General features: G+C 49.1%; 2 protein-coding genes and 1 long non-coding RNA gene across 5 annotated transcripts in view; 2 read left to right on the forward strand and 1 right to left on the reverse strand.

The window, feature by feature from the left end:
* Nucleotides 1-5265, reverse strand: part of IFT43 (intraflagellar transport 43) — an 89235-nt gene extending 83970 nt beyond the window's left edge. Inside the window, exons 1-2 of one of the 2 annotated variants that reach the window (XM_082387586.1) lie at nucleotides 5165-5265; nucleotides 2343-2435 (exon numbers count right to left, since the gene is read on the reverse strand). In XM_082387586.1, the coding sequence (XP_082243712.1) occupies nucleotides 2343-2435; nucleotides 5165-5218 (147 nt within the window). In that variant the 5' untranslated portion in view covers nucleotides 5219-5265. Of the gene's footprint in view, nucleotides 1-2342; nucleotides 2436-4976; nucleotides 5052-5164 lie in introns of those variants that run through there. The other variant, XM_082387587.1, reaches the window with a different exon arrangement.
* LOC309626636 overlaps nucleotides 1-18684 on the forward strand; it is a 1318538-nt gene that overhangs the window by 793555 nt on the left and 506299 nt on the right. The gene's annotated exons all lie outside the window — the stretch shown is intronic.
* TGFB3 (transforming growth factor beta 3) overlaps nucleotides 2372-18684 on the forward strand; it is a 28407-nt gene continuing 12094 nt past the window's right edge. Inside the window, exons 1-3 of one of the 2 annotated variants that reach the window (XM_082387567.1) lie at nucleotides 2372-2508; nucleotides 9583-10808; nucleotides 18520-18683. In XM_082387567.1, coding sequence (XP_082243693.1) covers nucleotides 10322-10808; nucleotides 18520-18683 — 651 coding nt within the window. In that variant the 5' untranslated portion in view covers nucleotides 2372-2508; nucleotides 9583-10321. The remainder of the gene's footprint in view (nucleotides 2509-9582; nucleotides 10809-18519; nucleotide 18684) is intronic. The other variant, XM_082387568.1, reaches the window with a different exon arrangement.

An 18684-nucleotide genomic window follows, 5' to 3' on the forward strand; every position in this document is an offset into this window, starting at 1 on the left:
CACTGTGCCACCAGCGAAGTCCCCAGAATGACTTTTCGTCAACTCCCAGAAAAAATACTAAGGCCCAGATGGGGCCAAAAAAAAAAAAAAAGGTACATGCCTCTGCAGAAATAAGTAGGTATTCTAGAAAGGCTGAAACCCTGACAGGTTCATCACAGTCTGCGACTCTGGAGTTAGGTGCTCACAGTACTGACTCTCCCCTGAGCCGAGGGGAAGGGGACGGGTAGGTGAACCATGCCTACTGACCCCAGCTTGGTAGCTGATTTGGTGTGGGCACCACAGAGGCTTCAAGGCCATCAGGACATCCCGGCCCATCTCAGACTCACTCACCTCACCACTAAGGTGGCTATAACCTCCTTCACAATTGGGTAGGCTTGTAATTAGCCTTTGTGACTGCCAGTGATCACGAGAATATACGTTCCATTATGGCAGGGGATTTGGCTCTTGTTCACTGAAATATGCCAACCCCCTAAAATGGTGCCTGACACACAGTAAGCTTCAATAAATACTTGTTAAATAAATGAATTAATGATCAGGTGTTGGGGCGGATCCTCCAAAGGCCAAGAGTAGACTTCCACTGATCCAGTCATTGGCTTGCCCATCCATTGCAGTTCAAGCTCCTTGAGATCCAGGGTTGGGTCTAGTATATCTTCTTTCACTATCTCCCTCCATTACACCCCCTTAACTGTGTCCCCAGTGTGCCACAGTCTGCCACCCCTGACCCTGTAACGCTCTTATTCAGCTTCTAAGAGCCCCTCATCACACACTATGTACTTCACCCCCTCACCCTTTGCAGTGTCAATGGCATGCCTGCTCTGTGCCAGGCACTGCGATAAACAAAGGGGGACAAAGGTGAAACACAACCGCCGCCTTCCAAAAGCTCACATCTTCTGAGGGAGCCAGGCACATAAATAATTAGAATACAATGTAATAAGCTCTATAATGGAGATGCTATGGTCAAAGTCACAAACTGACAACCCTCAGGCCTAATCTAGCCCATATGGTGATTTAATTTTTATAATTAGTCGCTAACCTCTAAAAACGTGTTGCTTTCACATAAAATTTTAGACTGCCATCTCTTGGAAAATCAGAAGAGCTGGCAGTACTGGACCTGTATTCCCCACAGCATCAGCTGGCTGTGGCTAGATAGTGGTTACCCTTTGGAGGGTACATGTGGCCTCTGGTTTTCCCACAATCCCCCCACAGTCTCTCCCTACTGTCTTCAGGCAATGAGGCCAAGGGTCAGTCGCCAGCTTTTCTGTGTTGGCATGGCTGTTATCTGAGAGGAGGAATGATTCTCTGTACCCATATTTCTACAGTCAGTGAGAAAATGAAAGACAAATTGAAAGGTCCATGTGGAACACTTAAAGACATGGTGGATATCTTATTTCTGATGAAAGTGAAGCATATTCCTACCTATGTGATATGTAAGTCAAGTGTGTCTGTATCTTGTCCCCAGCATGCTGTACTCAGGCCCATAAGGCCTCCCAGCAGAGATGCCCTCATCTGTTATAAACCTACTGTAGGCCAATGAGCTGGGCAACTGAGAAGCCAGGTTGCCTGTTGCCCAGAAACTCACTGTCTAGCGGGCCAGGCACATAAAAAGAAAAATTAGTGCATAATGTGAGATGTTCTATAACAGGTACTATGGGAACTGAGAAGTAGGAGCCCTAAGTCGGCCTGGAGAAGTTAGGAAGAGCTGACAGCAAGGATTACCCTGAAGCCAGCTCTTGAAAAGGGCAGAGTTTTTTCAAATGGGCAGAGGAGGGTGAAAAGAAGTTCTGAGTAAACCGCCGAAAATAGTGCCCTGGCATTAAAAGCAATGCTCATCAAGATTACCCACCCTCTGCAAAGAGGCTGGATAAATTCCCACGATTCCAGGCCACTTGGAAAAGTCTCCAGGAAAGTAAGGCCAGTACGGATCCCCTTCCTGCCTGAAAACTGTAGAAAGCGCAGGTCACCACCAAGAGCAAATGTCCAGTTGTGTAATCCAACTTTACGTCACCAGCATGCCTCACTGGCGTTTATCTGGCAGGAATAAAAACCCGGATTTTGGCTGGATTTTGAAACCTCCCAGTCCCTTGCTTCAGTTAACGTACAAAACTTCTTCACTGGGAATATAAAGCAATGCACAGAAACTACTCTGGCATCAAAAGAAAAAAGTTCCTCTTTCACTTCTTGCTAATAGGACAAATGCCGAGGAAGGGAATTCCCAAATCAAGATAGGAGGAAGGCTGACATTAAAGAGAAGAAGGAGAAAAAAATATGAAATACCAAATCCTTGCTCACTGAGTAATCGCTAACTCTTAGAGTGCATTTCTTCAGAATTTTTTAACACTCACCTCTGCAGTCAGAGTCGAAGAGGAATTCTTGCCAGTGAGATGATTCTCGGCTTGAGCTGACTCCTGATGAGCTCGGCGCCCCATCTTGGCTCCCTGTAAGGAGAGATGAGGGGCACTGCTGACCCAAACGTCTTTGAGCCACTACGAGGAAGACAATCCTGCCAAGGTAAGCAAGGACTGGATTTATGATGACATGGTGGAGGATGGGATTTGAGCAACTTGAGTATATACTTAGAAAAGGCTCCAAACCCTTAAAACAAAGCGCCCATGGTCAGTTCTATACAGGAGAACAGGAAATTCATGTACTGATCACAGTGTTTTCTTTTAATGGCCATAGACCTTTTCTACCCAAAGAAATGCAGCTAGAAATTCCTCTAGAGGGGGCAGGGACCTCATGCCATAGCCCGGGAAGAGTGTGGTCAAGGCTCCCATGTCCTATGCGGGATTTTATGAAGGCCTAATTTCAAAGCTGCAGCTTGACATGAAAATAGTTATCCAAAAGGCATTTGGGGGGGGAAAGAAATTCCATGGTAACTGAAACCAGAGAAATACATATAGCATTTGCTTTGACGTGTACACTAGTTGGATTTGCACTTACAGTTATTAAAGGAAAGATCTTACAAGAATCTTGAGACATTAGCTTTGGAAATCAGATCACTTCAAATTCTGAGTCATCAAATGAACCATCTGCACGTGTTTCCCAAAGCCCTCGTGGGGTGGAGGCTCTGTGTCTCAAATGCTTCCCAGCACATACACAAAACATTCTTTAGGCAGACTAGTGGGTGGTGAAATGTTTACATTTTTCTTTAAAAAAAAACCACAGCATTAATGTAAGCACTTTTAGATCTCATTTGATGTAGCTTCATTTGATTTCACAGTAACAGGGACTGGGATTCAGGCCATTTTACAAATGAGGAAACTGAGACCCAGGAAAGCAATTAAGTGGCAGATAAATCTAAGAGCTAAATCTTCTTCTGCCTTCAAATCCTGAGTTCCTTCCACTATGCCCTGCTGGAATTTCTTTTAAGATGTTCTAAGAACTGACTGCACCAATAAACTGAGAGCAGTTACATGAGACCTGCATAAAAACCCTTATGTAGTATTTACATGTCAAATTCTAATCAATCATTTAGGTTTCAGGGATGACAGAAACAATCTTTCTGACAATAAGCAGCTCGTTTTCTTCCCAAGACAGACGATTGCACTCCTTCACCTATGGCTGCCCTTTTCCATTTATCATAACATTGGGTTTCTGAATACGGCATACTACATGCAGTGATTGTGCTCAAACAAAAATTCAAGGATCTTGCCTTTAAATGCTGTTTGTAGACGGTTTCTCTAATAATTGTCAAGTATTTAAGGTTTTAACCTTTTTGAGGACCCTGTGTAAATCCACAGGAATGACTGGCAGAAAACCTACTTTACTACCTGGTTTTATATGTTTTAAATCTATAGTCTGTTTATTGTTCATCTTCTGCCACTGAAATGTAAGCCCCATGAGGGCAGGGACTTAGTTTTTTTCACTGGTATATCCCTAGCACCTAGGACAATCAATGCTTGACACACAGAAGGGGCTCAATAAATATTTGTTGAAAGAATGAATGAATAACTACATTCACATCCCCCGGTACTATAAAAGCTCACATATCAGAAAGGCTTGGTGACATAATATTCTTCTTGGTCAGTCAAGCAACCTGCTTCTTCCTAGAACAATTTGCTCCCAATCCTCGTATCTCCTCTCTAGTTACTTAGAGGATCTCCGATGTTACTAGGGCACTTCAAAACATGTAGAGATTCCACAGCAGAAACTAAAGACCTGCCCTGTGGGCCAATCTTTTAGTGACTGTCATCTTCGATAATTTTAAAGGTAAAAAGGCTTGATGAGGCTGTGTTGGAGTTAAAACACACACACACACACACACACACACACACACACACACACACACACACACACTGAACTTGGGTCTTGAATCTAGCTCAGCTTATTTATACATAAGCTTGGGTAAATCACAGCCTCAGAAGCAACAGTCGCTAACTTCTTCTAATGACTTAGCACATGCCAGCCACTGTGTTAAATGCTTTCCACGCATATCTCATTTCATCTTCACTGCAACTCCTTGAAGTAGACATTAACATCTCCACTCTAGACATAAGGAAATCGAGGCTCCTGGAGATTGACTTTTTTTAACCCATGCAACAGCTTTATACGGCGTCTGACCTCTGGGTCCCCCGAGCACCTAGCCACTCCCCTGCGTTATAAATCTTTATTTCCTTAACTATAAAACTGAGGTAACGCCCACCTCCCCATGGGGATTAGTGGCAAGAAAGGACCTCCCTGTCTAACGCCTTCCTTCCTTCCATGCATAAAACAGTACGGTTTTTACATCAACTTCTGCCATGAGATGTCCCAAGGGAAAAGCACTAGGATGAGTGAAAGCGTGACTCTGGCCAGGGCCCCTCCAGTCACCCTCAGATCTGTCCATTCTAGGGGAGTTGGCACTTGGAGCTCCAGAAAGCGGAGAGAAGCTGGGAAATTTCCCACCGGTCCCAGAGGCCGGCGGGGGCAGGATCTGTTTTCCACTCTTTGAGGATTTTAAAGAAAGCAAACCCTAGGCCAGCAGCGGAGGAGCTCACCGCTGCCTCAGGGGCGGGGCGAGGGAGGCCGCCTCTTCCCCGGCCTCACCCCCGCAAGGCTCAGAGCCGGCCCGCTCCGGCCGCCAGGGACAGGCCTGGCCGAGGCGGCTCAGGGAAGCCGGGGCCGGCGGGGTCGCTCCTCCCCACCCGCTAATTCCTGGCCCCAAGCCCCAAGAGTCGGTCCTCACGGAGATGGCCGAGCCGCGACGCCGCTCCTCGCCTAGGTCCAGCACGTCCTCCATCTCTGCGGCCGCCTGACGTCACTTCCTGGAAACCCAGCTGCCCAGTCGCGTCCCTGACGACGGCTCCGCCCTTCCATCCCAATACTTAAAGGGTCCGCCGCATCGTTCCTGGAGTCTATGTGCCAACCTCCAATTTAAACTAAACCTATCCTAAACCTGCCTTTTTTTAACATCTGGAAAAAATCTCCAGATATTAAATCCTGATAAGGGTGCTCCTGTGGGACAGTGAAAATTTTTAGTCTTTAGAAACTGCCTACATCTGTAGCTCTGTTCAAATACATAAGTTGTCAAGTGCAAAGCACTACTAGTAATAGTAGTAATTTTTCTGATGCCTTCCATTTGTAAAGCTCTTTGCAATGTACAGAGGACCTTCACAGTTATTAGCTCATGGGAAGGGCATAACAACCTTGTGTGGGAAGCAAGATAAGTTGTTTTGTCTCCAATGGACAGATGAAAAAACAGGCACACAGCGGGTCAGGTGCCAATAAATGGTTTATAATGAAAAGTGCAATACACATAATCTCTGCCTTCAAGAATACAGAGCCGCTGAAGCAACACATCAAAAACCTGTGTATTAATAACTTTCAAAAGTACAAATAATCCCTCCAAGACCCCATGAAGTGAGCAGGAGCTATTCAACAGTTGAAGACATTCAGGTGCAGAGCAATGCCTTGAGGAAAATCACCTGAGTATTAAGCAGCAGAGCCAGGTGCCTTTCTAACACCAGATCTTACTGAAGAATTTTTCTCTGGCGCATGTTACTGGGTGCCAGCCAGTCTCCTGGGCCAGCAGAGGAAGACGGCCCCCAAATTCCCAGTCTAATGGGACAAGCGAGTTGAGTCTTCATTGACTCTCCATGTAAGATCCCCACGTCAATGCCACTGACCAGTCCCTAGTACTGAGGACCCCCAGCCAGGCCCCCAGAAGATGGGCTCATGACCCTGAAAGTGAACAATGTCCCCAACACCATGCCTGGGGTAAGGCTTCGATGGCTACTTCTTAAAAGCCAGGACTTGGAAGTGGGATTAATGACTCTAAAACAGGAATGCAGGATTTCTTAAATGCCTAGTAAATTATTCAGTTCAACCATTTATCCATATATGTTTACTGGGTAGGGCTATGCGTTACCATGCCTGTGACAACAACAGTACTGCGTGGATGTCAGAAGAGTTGAAACCTCATCCTAGCTCTACTACTAACTACCTGTGTAGCCAGGCAGAGCCCTCTCTGGACCTCAGCTTCCTCCCTTGTAGTGATTCTTAGAGATTACCCCTAAAATCCTTTCACTCACAAACTCTGATTCTCAGTGAGAATAATACCCTGATAGATGTTAACCTGAAAAAACATTCACTGTCAAAAACCCAAGATGGATGAAATATAGGCTCCAGTGAAGCCCTTGCTCCCTTCTTCCTTGGCACCAGATGAGGAAGAAGGGATTAATCTTTGGATTATTCCATTTCTTGTGATCTCTGTTGAACAATAATCAATATCGAGGCGGCAAAGAATAAAGAGCTTTATTGGGGGGGGGGGGTCTTAAGAATTGCAATTCAGGAGACACAGATTCTGGTAAAGTCAAAAGAGTGTTCCAGGGAAGAGAAAGGGTCAGGGGCTTACAAAGGCAAAAGCCACAAGGCTGTACTCTGACACGAGAAAGGAAATATTTGTCCTTAAGGAATCACGAGTTATTTTAGAGTAAGGGTCTGATCAGTAGATAGGCTGTCACGAGTTATTATAAGGTAGGGGTCTGATAAGTATCTTGAGTTTCTGGCAGATCTTCTGAATGCCTTCATTAGGACAATAAGTGGTCAAAAGGTCAGATTTTATCCAGTCTGAGACTCGCATAATTCACACTTCCTCAATGGCCTTCTGGTTCCATTTTAGAGAGCTCTTAGCAATACCGACTCCATTTCTATTTTCCTTCCACTGCTCATAGCCACACCACCACCACTTTAGAGCTAATTTCCAAGCCTCCACTCCCACTTCTTCCCCAAATTCCTGAAAGCAAAGGGTGCACATTCTGGGCAGAAAGAAGCCCTGGAGTAGGGCTTTCCAAACCTTGCTGGGCACCTGAATCGCCAGATCTTACTGAAGTATTTTTCTCTGGTGCATGTTACTGGGTGCCATGTTACTGGCACCCAGTAACATGAAGTTTGTTAAAAATACATGTGTCAGTGCCCCGTCCCTGTAGACTCTGATTTGGTAGAGGTGGAGTCCAGAAGTACATCACTTTAATAATTTTCCCTCCCATTTTACAAGTATTTACTTAAAGGTCTCAGTAAGGCCTTCTCTGATTTTAAATTGCAACGTCCCCCCAGCCTAGGCACTCTGTCTCCTCTTCCCCTGCTTTATTTTCCACCATGGCACTTACCTTTTACCATACTACATTATTTACATATTTAGTTCATTTATTGCCTTTCCATGGCCCTACTTCCACTTCTAGATGTAAAGTCCATAAGAGAATGGTTTTGTTTGCTTTGTTCACTGTTGCATCTACAGAGCCTAGAACAGTGCCTCGCATATAGTAGACGTCAAAAATATTTCTCAAATGATAGCTGAATTCCAGAGGCAGTAGAGCACAGTAGTTAAATGCATAGACTCTGGCAATAGATTTCCTGGGTCCAAATCTCGGTGTTGACACCCACTGACTATATGACCTAAAAGTAATTCAAAAGCAAGTTACCTTAAGCTTTCTACACCTAGGATTCCTCATGTTTTATGCAAATAAAAATAATGTCTTCCAAACCAGAGAGACCTTGTTAAATATCACCTCCACCACCCACAGGCAGTGTAGCCTCTTAAATGGGTCTATGCCTCACTGTCCTCAGCTTAAACTGATCAACCACGGCCCTGGGGATGCAGAGAAATCTCCCTTCCGTCAGTGGCCTAGGAGCCAGGGGCAGGAAACAGACCTCGCAGGAAGGGTCAGGAAGGCTAGGGCGAGGTGGGATGGGGTGGCGGGGAGCAGCACTGAGTCCCAGGAAAGTGATCAATTCAGAGACAATCCTGGGGGCGGGCTCGGGCATGGTGGCTTACCCTCCCTAAGCTTTTGATGGGAAAAGACCTAGAAGCTTAGGCTGAGAAAAGGAACGAAAGCGGAGAGAAAACCTCCCCGCACCCATCTGGGAAATGGGCTCGGGCCAACTGCTGACTTTGCGCTGGCTGGCGCAGCTCCCCGCGGAACCCTCGGCGGGGAGGAAGGCCGCGAACATCTGGAGGACATTTCTGCGAGAGCGGCTGCAGAGCGGGACTCCGGGAAGGGAGAAGTGCACTTGTACGCACGTCGGGCCGAGAGGGAGGCTGTTCCCCAGGGCACTCGGTCTTGTTTTCCTCGTCCTCTTTCGCAGCCCTTTCTCCCCAGGCCCCCAGCCTCACCCCCACCACCCCCCACCCCGGCCCTCCCGGCCTTCCCGGCTCCGACCCGCGGAGCCTCCTTCACTGGCGGCCTCGCCTCGCCAGAGGGCACCCTCGATCTGCCGGAAAACGCCACCATTTTTCAATGCCCCTGGAGCATCTCCAAGCTTCCGCGAGCCACCCGACTCCAATCTTGTCAATGAAGAATCGGGGCCAGGATCGCCGCGGGGCCGAACCCAGCTCCAACCCCGCTCCCAGGCCGGGCGTCAGCCCCACCGAGGGTGGGCACGGCCGCCCCTGCCCAGGCCCCGCGCGCTCGCCGGCCCCTGCCCAGTGTCCCTCCAGGCCCGGGGGGCGGCCTGGACGGGGGGTCTGGGAGGGAGCAGAGACGCGCCGAGGAGAGGACGGACTGACAGCTGGCGAGAGGGAGAAGGAGTTGGGGTAGAAGGAGGGAGGGGATTCATCGGAGTAACTTTCCAGAAAAACAGTCAACGTGTAGCAGGAGTGACTCCAAGAGGGTAAAAAAAGTTCAGTTACCACGTCGATCGAGAGGACTCGCGAAGTATTTTTCAAATGGGCTCGGCTTTTCCTGTGCCTGTTTAAAACATTAAAATCGTGCCGCAAAAGAGGCTGCGTGCGCTGGTCCCTCCCCCCACCCCTCCCCCCACCTCACCCCCACCTCCCCTCGCCCCCCCCCTCCGCCCCGGGCCAGAAACGTCATGGGAGGGAGGTATAAAATTTCAGCGGAGAGAAATAGAGAAAGCAGTGTGTGTGCATGTGAGTGTGTGAGAGAGAGGGAGAGGAGCTTGAGGGAGAGGGAGAGGGAGAAGGAGAGAGAGGGAAGCTGGAGGCAGAGAAAGGGAGGGAACCAGAAAGCCAAGTCCAAGGGAATGAGCAAGAGAGGCGAGAGATAGGGGAAGAAGCATGAGAAAGAAGGAATAACAGCTTTCCGGAGGAGGCATGCAGTGAACTGGCTTCTATTTTATTTTTCTTTTCTTTTGTATCTTTTAAAGAGAAGCAGGGAACAGAAGCAATGGCCGAGGCAGAAGACAAGCCGAGGTGCTGGTGACCTGGGCGACCAAGTGGATTATTGGGGCTGCTCTCCAGGGGCTGTCCCCCCTGCCTTCTAATTGCACATAAGCCCACATCCCAGCCAATGAAGATGAGAGGCAGCGTGAACAGAGTCATTTAGAAAGCCCCCGGGGAAGTGTAAACAAAAGAGAAAGCATGAATGGTGTGCCCGAGAGACAAGTGTGTCCTGTGCTGCCCCCATCTTTAGCTGGGCCAGCAGCGGCCTAGCCCTGCCTCTCCCCACCTACTCACTGGTGATCTTTTTTTTTTTTTTTTTTTTTAATTTTTTTTTTCTTTTCTTTTCCATCCTCTTTTCTTATTCTCCTTCAGGGCAAGGCAAGGATTTTGATTTTGGGACCCAGCCATGGTCGTTCTGCTCCTTCTTTAAAATACCCACTTTCTCCCCATCGCCAAGCGGCCGTTTGGCAATATCAGATATCTGCTCTATTTATTTTTACCTAAGGAAAAACTCCAGCTCCCTTCCCACTCCCAGCTGCCTTGCCACCCCTCCCAGCCCTCTGCTTGCCCTCCACCTGGCCTGCTGGGAGTCAGAGCCCAGCAGAACCTGTTTAGACACATGGAGAAGAAACCCAGAGCTTCAAGGCACACAGTCGGCTTCTTCGTGCTCAGGGTTGCCAGCGCTTCCTGGAAGTCCTGAAGCTCTCGCAGTGCAGTGAGTTCATGCACCTTCTTGCCAAGCCTCAGTCTTCGGGATCTAGGGAGGCCGCCTGGTTTTCCTCCCTCCTTCTGCACGTCTGCTGGGGTCTCCTCCTCACCAGGCCTCGCAGCCCCCGGGCCTCTCTCCCCTGCTCACGCATGAAGATGCACTTGCAAAGGGCTCTGGTGGTCCTGGCCCTGCTGAACTTTGCCACGGTCAGCCTCTCCATGTCCACTTGCACCACCTTGGACTTCGACCACATCAAGAGGAAGCGGGTGGAAGCCATTAGGGGACAGATCTTGAGCAAACTCAGGCTCACCAGTCCCCCCGATCCATCGGTGTTGGCCAACATCCCCACCCAGGTCCTGGACCTTTACAACAGCACCCGAGAGCTGCTGGAAGAGGTGCACGGGGAGAGGGGAGACGACTGCACTCAGGAAAACACCGAGTCGGAGTACTATGCCAAAGAAATCTATAAATTCGACATGATCCAGGGGCTGGAGGAGCACAGTAAGTCCAAATTCCCGCTGGGGTGTCTGCTCTGGAGGGTCTGAACTGGAGTGGGGAGCTCCACAGAGGGGGGGCTGAGCGGTAGCCACACAGCAGGGTGCGCCGGGTTCACCCGCACCCAGCTGGGGAGGTGCGATGCGCAGCTGGGGCTGGATAGGTGGGTGGGGAGGGAGACAGAGGCATTCTGGTAAGAGTCGAGTGCTGCTGGGAGGCCGGGAGCCCTGGAGTTGAGCAGCTTGCTGAACTCACGTCACATCGTTGACTGACTTTAATTTGGAGTGACATTGCGCTGTCCCGTTAGCACGCGTGCTGTGGCACGTGTGGTCAGATAGGTGCATGTGGGTGCCATAAAGGGGCAGGGCTGGCTCTCTCATAAGAGAGCCCGTGCGGTTCCATGAGCTGGAGACCTCGGTCTTCTCCCCACTTTTCACACCTCATCGTGACACGTCTCACGTTCTGTTTTTCCAGTTCTGGGGAAGAAGAGTATACCTGCCCCAAATTATTGTCTGTCCAGCTTTTTGAGGCCCAGGCAAGGGACAGCTTCTAGCTGTCTAGGCCCTTCAGTCCACAGCGTGCATGTGACCCATGTGAGCTGTGTGCGTGCGGGAAGGGGATGCGCCTATGTTCACGTGGCTGTGTGCTTTAAAGCGATGTGTAGTCTGGTTTCCTACGGTGCGCAGATTCATGGGTGCAAAATGGGCGTCTTCCGGGCCCGCGGACACGGGGAAAGCAGGGATGTGGCTCTGGATGTGTGGATGACGGCTGGCAGCCCTTTTGTGTCTGCGTGTCAGGGGAAGAGTGGGTGGGAGGTGTGGCTGTGGATACAGAGGGGACGTGTGTCTGGGAGTGTGTCTTCCCAGGAAGCTCCTGTCTCTGCTGAGAAGCTGGGAGGCTTCTGGGTGAGACGTCTGTGTGTTTGTACACGTGTGGAAGTCATGTGTGTTTACTGAACGGGGATTTTAAAAACCTCAATACAAGAGAGAGAGATTTGGCAGATGCTGAGAAACTGACAGCCCAGGAAGGAGGAATGTGAGCCACTCACAGGCCAGGGACTCTGGGAATAACTCTGTTTGCTTTTCCTACCAGCAGGTGTCCTCGACGCCCAGGCTACCTCAGCCTTGGCTCACCTGAGAGGTGGGCAGTGCCCGGAGTGGGTGTGGGAGAATGGGATGGAACAGGCAAGGTGAGGGTGGTCAGCGGGGGTACTGCAGGGGCTGAAAGGAACCTGGCTAGAGACAAGGAGGAGTGGGCAGCCGATGGATGGACCAGCTCTGGCAGCAGGTGCCAGAGGCCTCACCGGGAGCTGGCCCGTGTCAGGCCCAGGAGCCTGTGGTTGCTGGTGAGGGGCTCCCACTCCGGCTTCCTGTGGCTGCCTTAGGAGGTGGCTCCCGTGTGGGGTGGTGGCCGGAGAGTGAAGCACAGCTAGTGCTCCCTGCCTAGGGTTCTCTAGGTGGGGCTGACTCAGGGTCCTCAGGGGCCTATGGTTCCCAGAGGCACCAGCAGCTGAATGGCTGAACCCCCAACCCCCTGGGCACCCACAAAGGCAGGAGATAGTGGCCAAACATCGGAGAAGGGTGGAAAGCTGACGCCTGCGGGAGAGGTGTGAGGAGAGTCCAGGGCAAGAGGAAAGGACTCGGATCTTAAGGGTCCGGGTCAGGAGGAGGAGTCCCGGGGAAGAGGGATCTAAGTCACCGGGGCCCACCCAGCCTGGAATCCCAAGCTGAGAACAAATGAGCCAGAGAGATGCAAGGGCACCCAGGTGCCAGTGGACATGTGTGCAAAGACTCAGAGTACAATTAGTGGACAGCCCTGGGGACAGCCTGGGCAGGGCTCCACAGATGCTGGGCAGCTCCGGGCTGCAGCACCAGCACCTTCCGTGAAAACTGCCGTAGGTGAGGGTGGCCCTGGGGCCACAGAGCCGTGATCAGGCCAGGAAGAAACCTGGCACAGTGGGCAGGATGCGACTTGAGATATCATGAAGGGTCCGGGGCCCCGTGGGACAGGGGTGATGCCAGCGAGGCTTGCAGGTGCAAACAGGAAGCAGGCCCAGACTCTGCAGCTGTTGGAGGTGACACAGAGGCTGAGCAGACGCAGGCCTGGCCCGCCCTCCAGCTGGTCAGGTGTCGAACCAGCCCCAGAGAGACAGACGCACAAGGCACACTAATTATAAAGAGGCACTGGGCAGATGCAAACGTTTAACAGATGCTGAGAGGGAGCAGAGAGCCACCCTCCAAGGTTGGGTCGAGGGAAGCCTAGTGTCTAGAACTCCTGAGGGTGGGCCGGGGTCTGTGGGTGGGGCACTGGTAGGATCTGAGTGCCAGAGCTCCTGCTGCCGAGGTGATGAGATCGCATTCCCTTCCACATTTCATCACTCCCAGCCCCTTCCGGTACCCAGTGGACAGGCTCTCAGAGGGAAGTGACAGCAGGAGCTGGGGCAAGGAGACAAGGGTGCCTGGAGTGCAAAGTGCAAGGAGGACTAACTTCCAGTGGCGCAGGAGAAAGGGCATCAAGGTGAGAGCAAAGAGGATAAGACCCGTTCTCTGGCTCTGCCCTGTCAGATGGGTACCCTGATAGCCCTATTTTCCAGATAAGGAGACTGCAACATGCATCAATTAAGTGATTTGCCCCAAAAGAACCAGGGCTGTAACCTAGACACTCTCCCTACAGAATGCATGCTGTCAAACAATAATGCAAAGCATAAAATACGCATTGTAAGTCCCACCTTTAACCTCTGGGCTCCAAAAGAACTTTGGTTTATGATATGAATGAATCACATGTTGGACCAAGCAGGTGGGCATAGGAGCTATTATTGTATGTTAGTAACCCTGGTGGCAGATTGCTTAGGGATCACTGGGTGTGCTCTTTCTTAGCTCTGCCTATTTTTACGGCCTGGAGATTCATACTGCCACAAACATTCTCCCAAATTCAACAAAAGTGTTTTCATTATCTGCTTAAGAATCTCAAGCAGGTTAAGCAGCTACACCATGTGGAATTGAGCAAGTCACATCTCTGACCCTCAGTTTCCTCATCTGTAAAGTTAGAGGTAATCTCTAAGCTCCCTTCCAGCTGAAACAATTCTATGTATACATCTGGGATGATTCAACAGGTCTCTGCTGGGGAGTGAAGGCAAGACTCATCTATATCTTATTCCTATATAATTCTCCAGGATTTTGCTATGGGAAGTGGGTAGAGGCTTTCTCTGACCCACGTGGTGGGGAAGCACACAGCTTTTTCAGTTCTTTTGTCATCCTTGTTATCAAGATATTACCAGTGTAGGTGCTGTTTTAACTTCTGGCTTGTAATTATCTGTGTCTGGCAGGAGACTCTTGTTTTCATCCGAGGTCTGACGCTAAGACAACCAGCAAACCCAGAGTTCACGAGCAAAGAGAAAACGATATTTTAGCGTTTCTTTTCTGGATGCCACTTTTAGATCTTTTTCATTCTGAAAATTAAAAGATGTTTCTTATCGAAAGAACTCATTTGTTCTAAGTGCCAATGCTCTCTGCACGCTAGGTCAGTGTTTCTCCAAGTGTGGACTAGAGGCTAGGTCAATGTGAAAAATGTGAATTCCCAGGCCCTAGCCCACCCTTACAGAATCAGAATCTCTGGGGGTGTCGTCTTGAAGAATCTGTATTTTTTTTTTTTAAATTTATTTATTTATGGCTGTGTTGGGTCTTCGTTTCTGTGCGAGGGCTTTCTCTAGTTGTGGCAAGCGGGGGCCACTCTTCATCGCGGTGTGCGGGCCTCTCATTATTGCGGCCTCTCTTGTTGCGGAGCACAGGCTCCAGATGCGCAGGCTCAGTAATTGTGGCTCACGGGCCTAGCTGTTCTACGGCATGTGGGATCTTCCCAGACCAGGGCTCGAACCCGTGTCCCCTGCATTAGCAGGCAGATTCTCAACCAGTGCACCATGAGGGAAGCCCTAAGAATCTGTATTTTTAACAAGCTCCGTATTGATTTTTAAGTTCACTGACGCTTAAGACTCAGTGAACGAGGGCAAAACCTTTCCTTAGAAGGCCTGCAAACACAAGAGCCCACAGAGCCCAGGCAGCTGATGCAAATGATCTAGAGGAAAGGCTGCAGCACAGGGACCATGACAAACTGCACAGGACACTTGGCTTCGGGGTCATGGAGAGAATAGGGTGTATGGGGAGACTGGTGGCGGCGGGGACTTGGAACTGCCCAAGTCCCATTAAAAGAGGGCACCCACCGCTCAGCTCCTGCCAATCTTTGCATTGGGGAATGTGGGTCTAGCATGACTAGATCTTAACTGCTTCCCAGAAGAGCAGAAAATCTTTCTGTGAAATTTCCCAACTTTTAACCTGGGCTTAAAATGTTTATGGGCTTCTAATTCAAAATTTTACAAAACAATGCATTGGCCAAACAATATTTTAATGGACTAACATTTAAAGGTTAACCTATTTAAAGGTTGAATCCTTAAAGCTGTGGTTTATCAAACATCCAGAACATCTGGATGCCATGGTACCCTTTGCAGAGCACTATAAACTGTGGTTCTCAATCCTGGCTACACATTAGAATCATCTGGAGATCTTAAAAAAAAACAAAAAACAGCTCTGGACCCATCCATACTCCAATGAGGTAGTCAGAATCTCTGGGGAGTAGGTCCAGGCATCATCTGTTTTTAAAGCTCTCCAGGTGATTCTAAGGAACAGCTAGGGTAGAGGAGCACTGCCACACTGATATATGTAGTCCCATCATTGGAACCAGAAGTAATTTTACTAGCAGAAATGATGAACACAAGCAGAAGTACACCTAGGAGCCCAGGTGTCTGAAAGCATTAAAAAATGCCTGGTCTAAACATGGTCAGCTGTTTCCAGATTTTTCCATGAATACCCTGCATGAATATTCTTTGCTTATTTTTCTCTCCCTATAGTAAAAAGGAGAAAATGGCACCCATTAATATATATACTTTGTGTGCAATAGAAAAAGTTGGTCATAATTTAATTCGTAAAGATGGACCCCCTAGGCCAGCTCTCAATAATACTAGTGTTCTGCAGAAGCATGGCTTAATCACAAAACTGGGAAGTGGTTTTTGTCTGAGGCATAAGTTGGCACTCTAGCCCCATTTCATGGAATCCTGCTAGTTTGTTGGTGAAATCATCCCTCCACTAAATGATCTCTGAGGTCCCCTCCAACTTCCAGAGTCTCTGCTTCAGTAAATGAGGTCAGAAGACCTGGGTTCAAATCCCACCTCTGCCACCTACTCTGTGAGTGATCTCGGAAGAGTGATTTAACTTTCCTGATACTTACTTTTCTCATTTGTAAAATGATCAATTTTACTTATTCTCATTCTCCTCAAGGATTGTTAGCGGGTCAGATGAGTTAACAGAAGTTCTATGAAATGTAAGATAGTGTTATTACATTTTGTTTATTTATTTATACTCTGGCTCATTCCACAAATTATTTAAAGCATCGTTAGTATTCAGTGGATTTAATTGTCAAGAAGATTATGTTTACATTTTATTTTCTCTCCTATACAGTTCTTTTAAAATCACTAATGATTGTGTCTGAGCTTTGCTTGCTAGTGTCAGTTTGCTTGTGTCAATTAATTCATGTGTGACCCTGGCCAAGACCCCTCTGGGCATGAAGTTATCTGAAGTGGGTTGCACTAGATGACCCCTAATGTCCCTTCTGAGTCTGTTAGAAATCTGTAGATCCCAGGGATAAAATATGACCTTTCCCATCCCCTTGAAATCTCCTTGAAATTCCCACCAAGAGGAGTCTAGCTTGGGGAACAGATATCTGATTGATTGGGCTGGAAGACACAAGGAGGAAGGGTGACGAGGGTGTCCTGAAGACCCTTTTGGCTCATCATCCCCCATCCCCTGGCTCCCCACTGTCTTGCCCCCAGTCTGACTCTCCTGACTGGCACGGGCCATTTTCTGTTCCCCTTTCCCTTTTTATAGCAACACACACACTGCGCTGACATATCTTTTATTCCCTCTTTAAACAGTTACTGGAGGTACTGGCCTAACTGAAGCTATATTGATGACAGCTCCTCTGAGACCCAAGTATGTCAGTACTTGAGAAGGTTTCCCTTCCAAGGAGCTTACCCATGTCCAGAGGGTTACAGACTTGCAAACTCAAAAATTAAACTGCCATCATGATCCCTCTTTCTGGTTTTATCCGAAATGGTTTAGGGAATAGTTGGCAGTATTCGTTCTTTCAAAGCCAGTTATTAATCAGGGCTTCATTAGCTAGCATTCACACATTTTTTTCCCAACATCTGTTCCATTAATTTCCTAAGAACCAGTGTCAGACCCACCAGATGGCAATTTCCAGAAACACTCACTCATCCTTTCCTACAGCTCAGTAGCACATGTGCTTGTGTCCAGGCCTCTGATCCTCCCGCCCTGTCCATGACTTCCTAAACCACCCCTGGGGTGATTATGGGCTTGTTCCAGCCATGTTCATTATGTGTGGAATCTGGGTCTCTGGGCTTGGATTTCAAGTTCTGGCTATTGTTACCATTTGTGTAGAAAGTTTTTCTCTGGGTGTTAATGCTGCTCAGACCTTGAGGTTGTAAAGAAATGACAGGATCTTCCTGTCTCCTTTATCTGGCTCTGAGGGGGTGGGAAAGAGCATGTGTGGCCTTCTGTCTTGTGGACAGAGGTTCAGAGGCCAGCAGGGTGACAGAGGCTGGCATAGCATGTGCTGTCAGGGAAACTAACCCTTGGAGAGAGAGGAGCCAATGGTGATAGACCGGCTCAGTCTGAAGAAACATCTGGCGGGGGTCTGCCAGGCTCCAGATGTGGGCTCCTTGTCACACCAGTGCTGTCTCATTAGATCTAGAGTGTCACTGTCTATGACTCCCTACTGTTAATGATATAAAATCCAACCCCTCGGTCTGACATTTCAGCCTCCCCGCAGGTGGACCCCAATCTACTGTCTTGACCTTGTCTCACAGGCTCCAGCCTGGCTGCTTCAGGTCCCTCTTACTCACGTGTGTTTGCTCCCCTCCCTGCCTGTGCTTCCAGCAGTCCTTTCATGTAAAATTCTTTCCTCTGCATCCTTAGACCCTTTCCTCCTGCAGGACCCAGATCAAATAATCACCACTTCCACGAAGTGCTCTCAACCCTCTCCCTCCTCTGACCTGTTTGCAGCAACTCCTAGGCTTCTCCAAAGGCCCTTAGCACTTTCCCTCTGGTCCTGTTGTTTGGTCCATGTACTAACAGCCTCCCCTGGATATTAATCTCCTTGAAGGCAGGGGCCCTGTCTATTCCTTTTTGCTTCCCAGTGTTAGCCTGTGCTTGGCACATAGTATTTGTTCAATGCATGTCTGATGAATGAATGAATGCCTGAATGAACAAACGCATGCATGAATCAACTAGCTAACAATGATTAAACTGCTAGAGGAAATTGCTGATATCACTGGAGAATCTGTATTTTCTAAAAGAGTAGGAAAGCAGGTTGGAGAGCCTGCCAGAGTGGGGACGGCGAGGTGAGGGGTTGGAGGGGCCAGTTGTTAGTGCCATGTCCTGGGGCTCCATGTCCTGCTTCTCCATCAGGCCTGTGTGTGATTCCAGGGCCACCCCGGATCTTCCTTGGGTTTCCACCTTTAGGTCTGAGGCCTCAAGCTTCCAGAGAGGTCACAGGTGGAACCCTGGCCCCTTGCCGAGTGTCCGCTGGCAGCACACTGTCCCTGTGGGTCTCGCTCATGCTGTGCCTCCCCAACTGCTCTGCCTCCTAGATGACCTGGCCGTCTGTCCCAAAGGAATCACCTCCAAGATTTTCCGCTTCAACGTGTCCTCAGTGGAGAAAAATGAAACCAACCTGTTCCGAGCGGAATTCCGGGTCTTGCGGATGCCCAACCCCAGCTCCAAGCGCAGCGAGCAGAGGATTGAGCTCTTCCAGG

Source organism: Balaenoptera borealis (genome assembly GCF_965194805.1).
Source record: "Balaenoptera borealis genome assembly, chromosome: 3".
Classification (NCBI taxonomy): domain Eukaryota; kingdom Metazoa; phylum Chordata; class Mammalia; order Artiodactyla; family Balaenopteridae; genus Balaenoptera; species Balaenoptera borealis.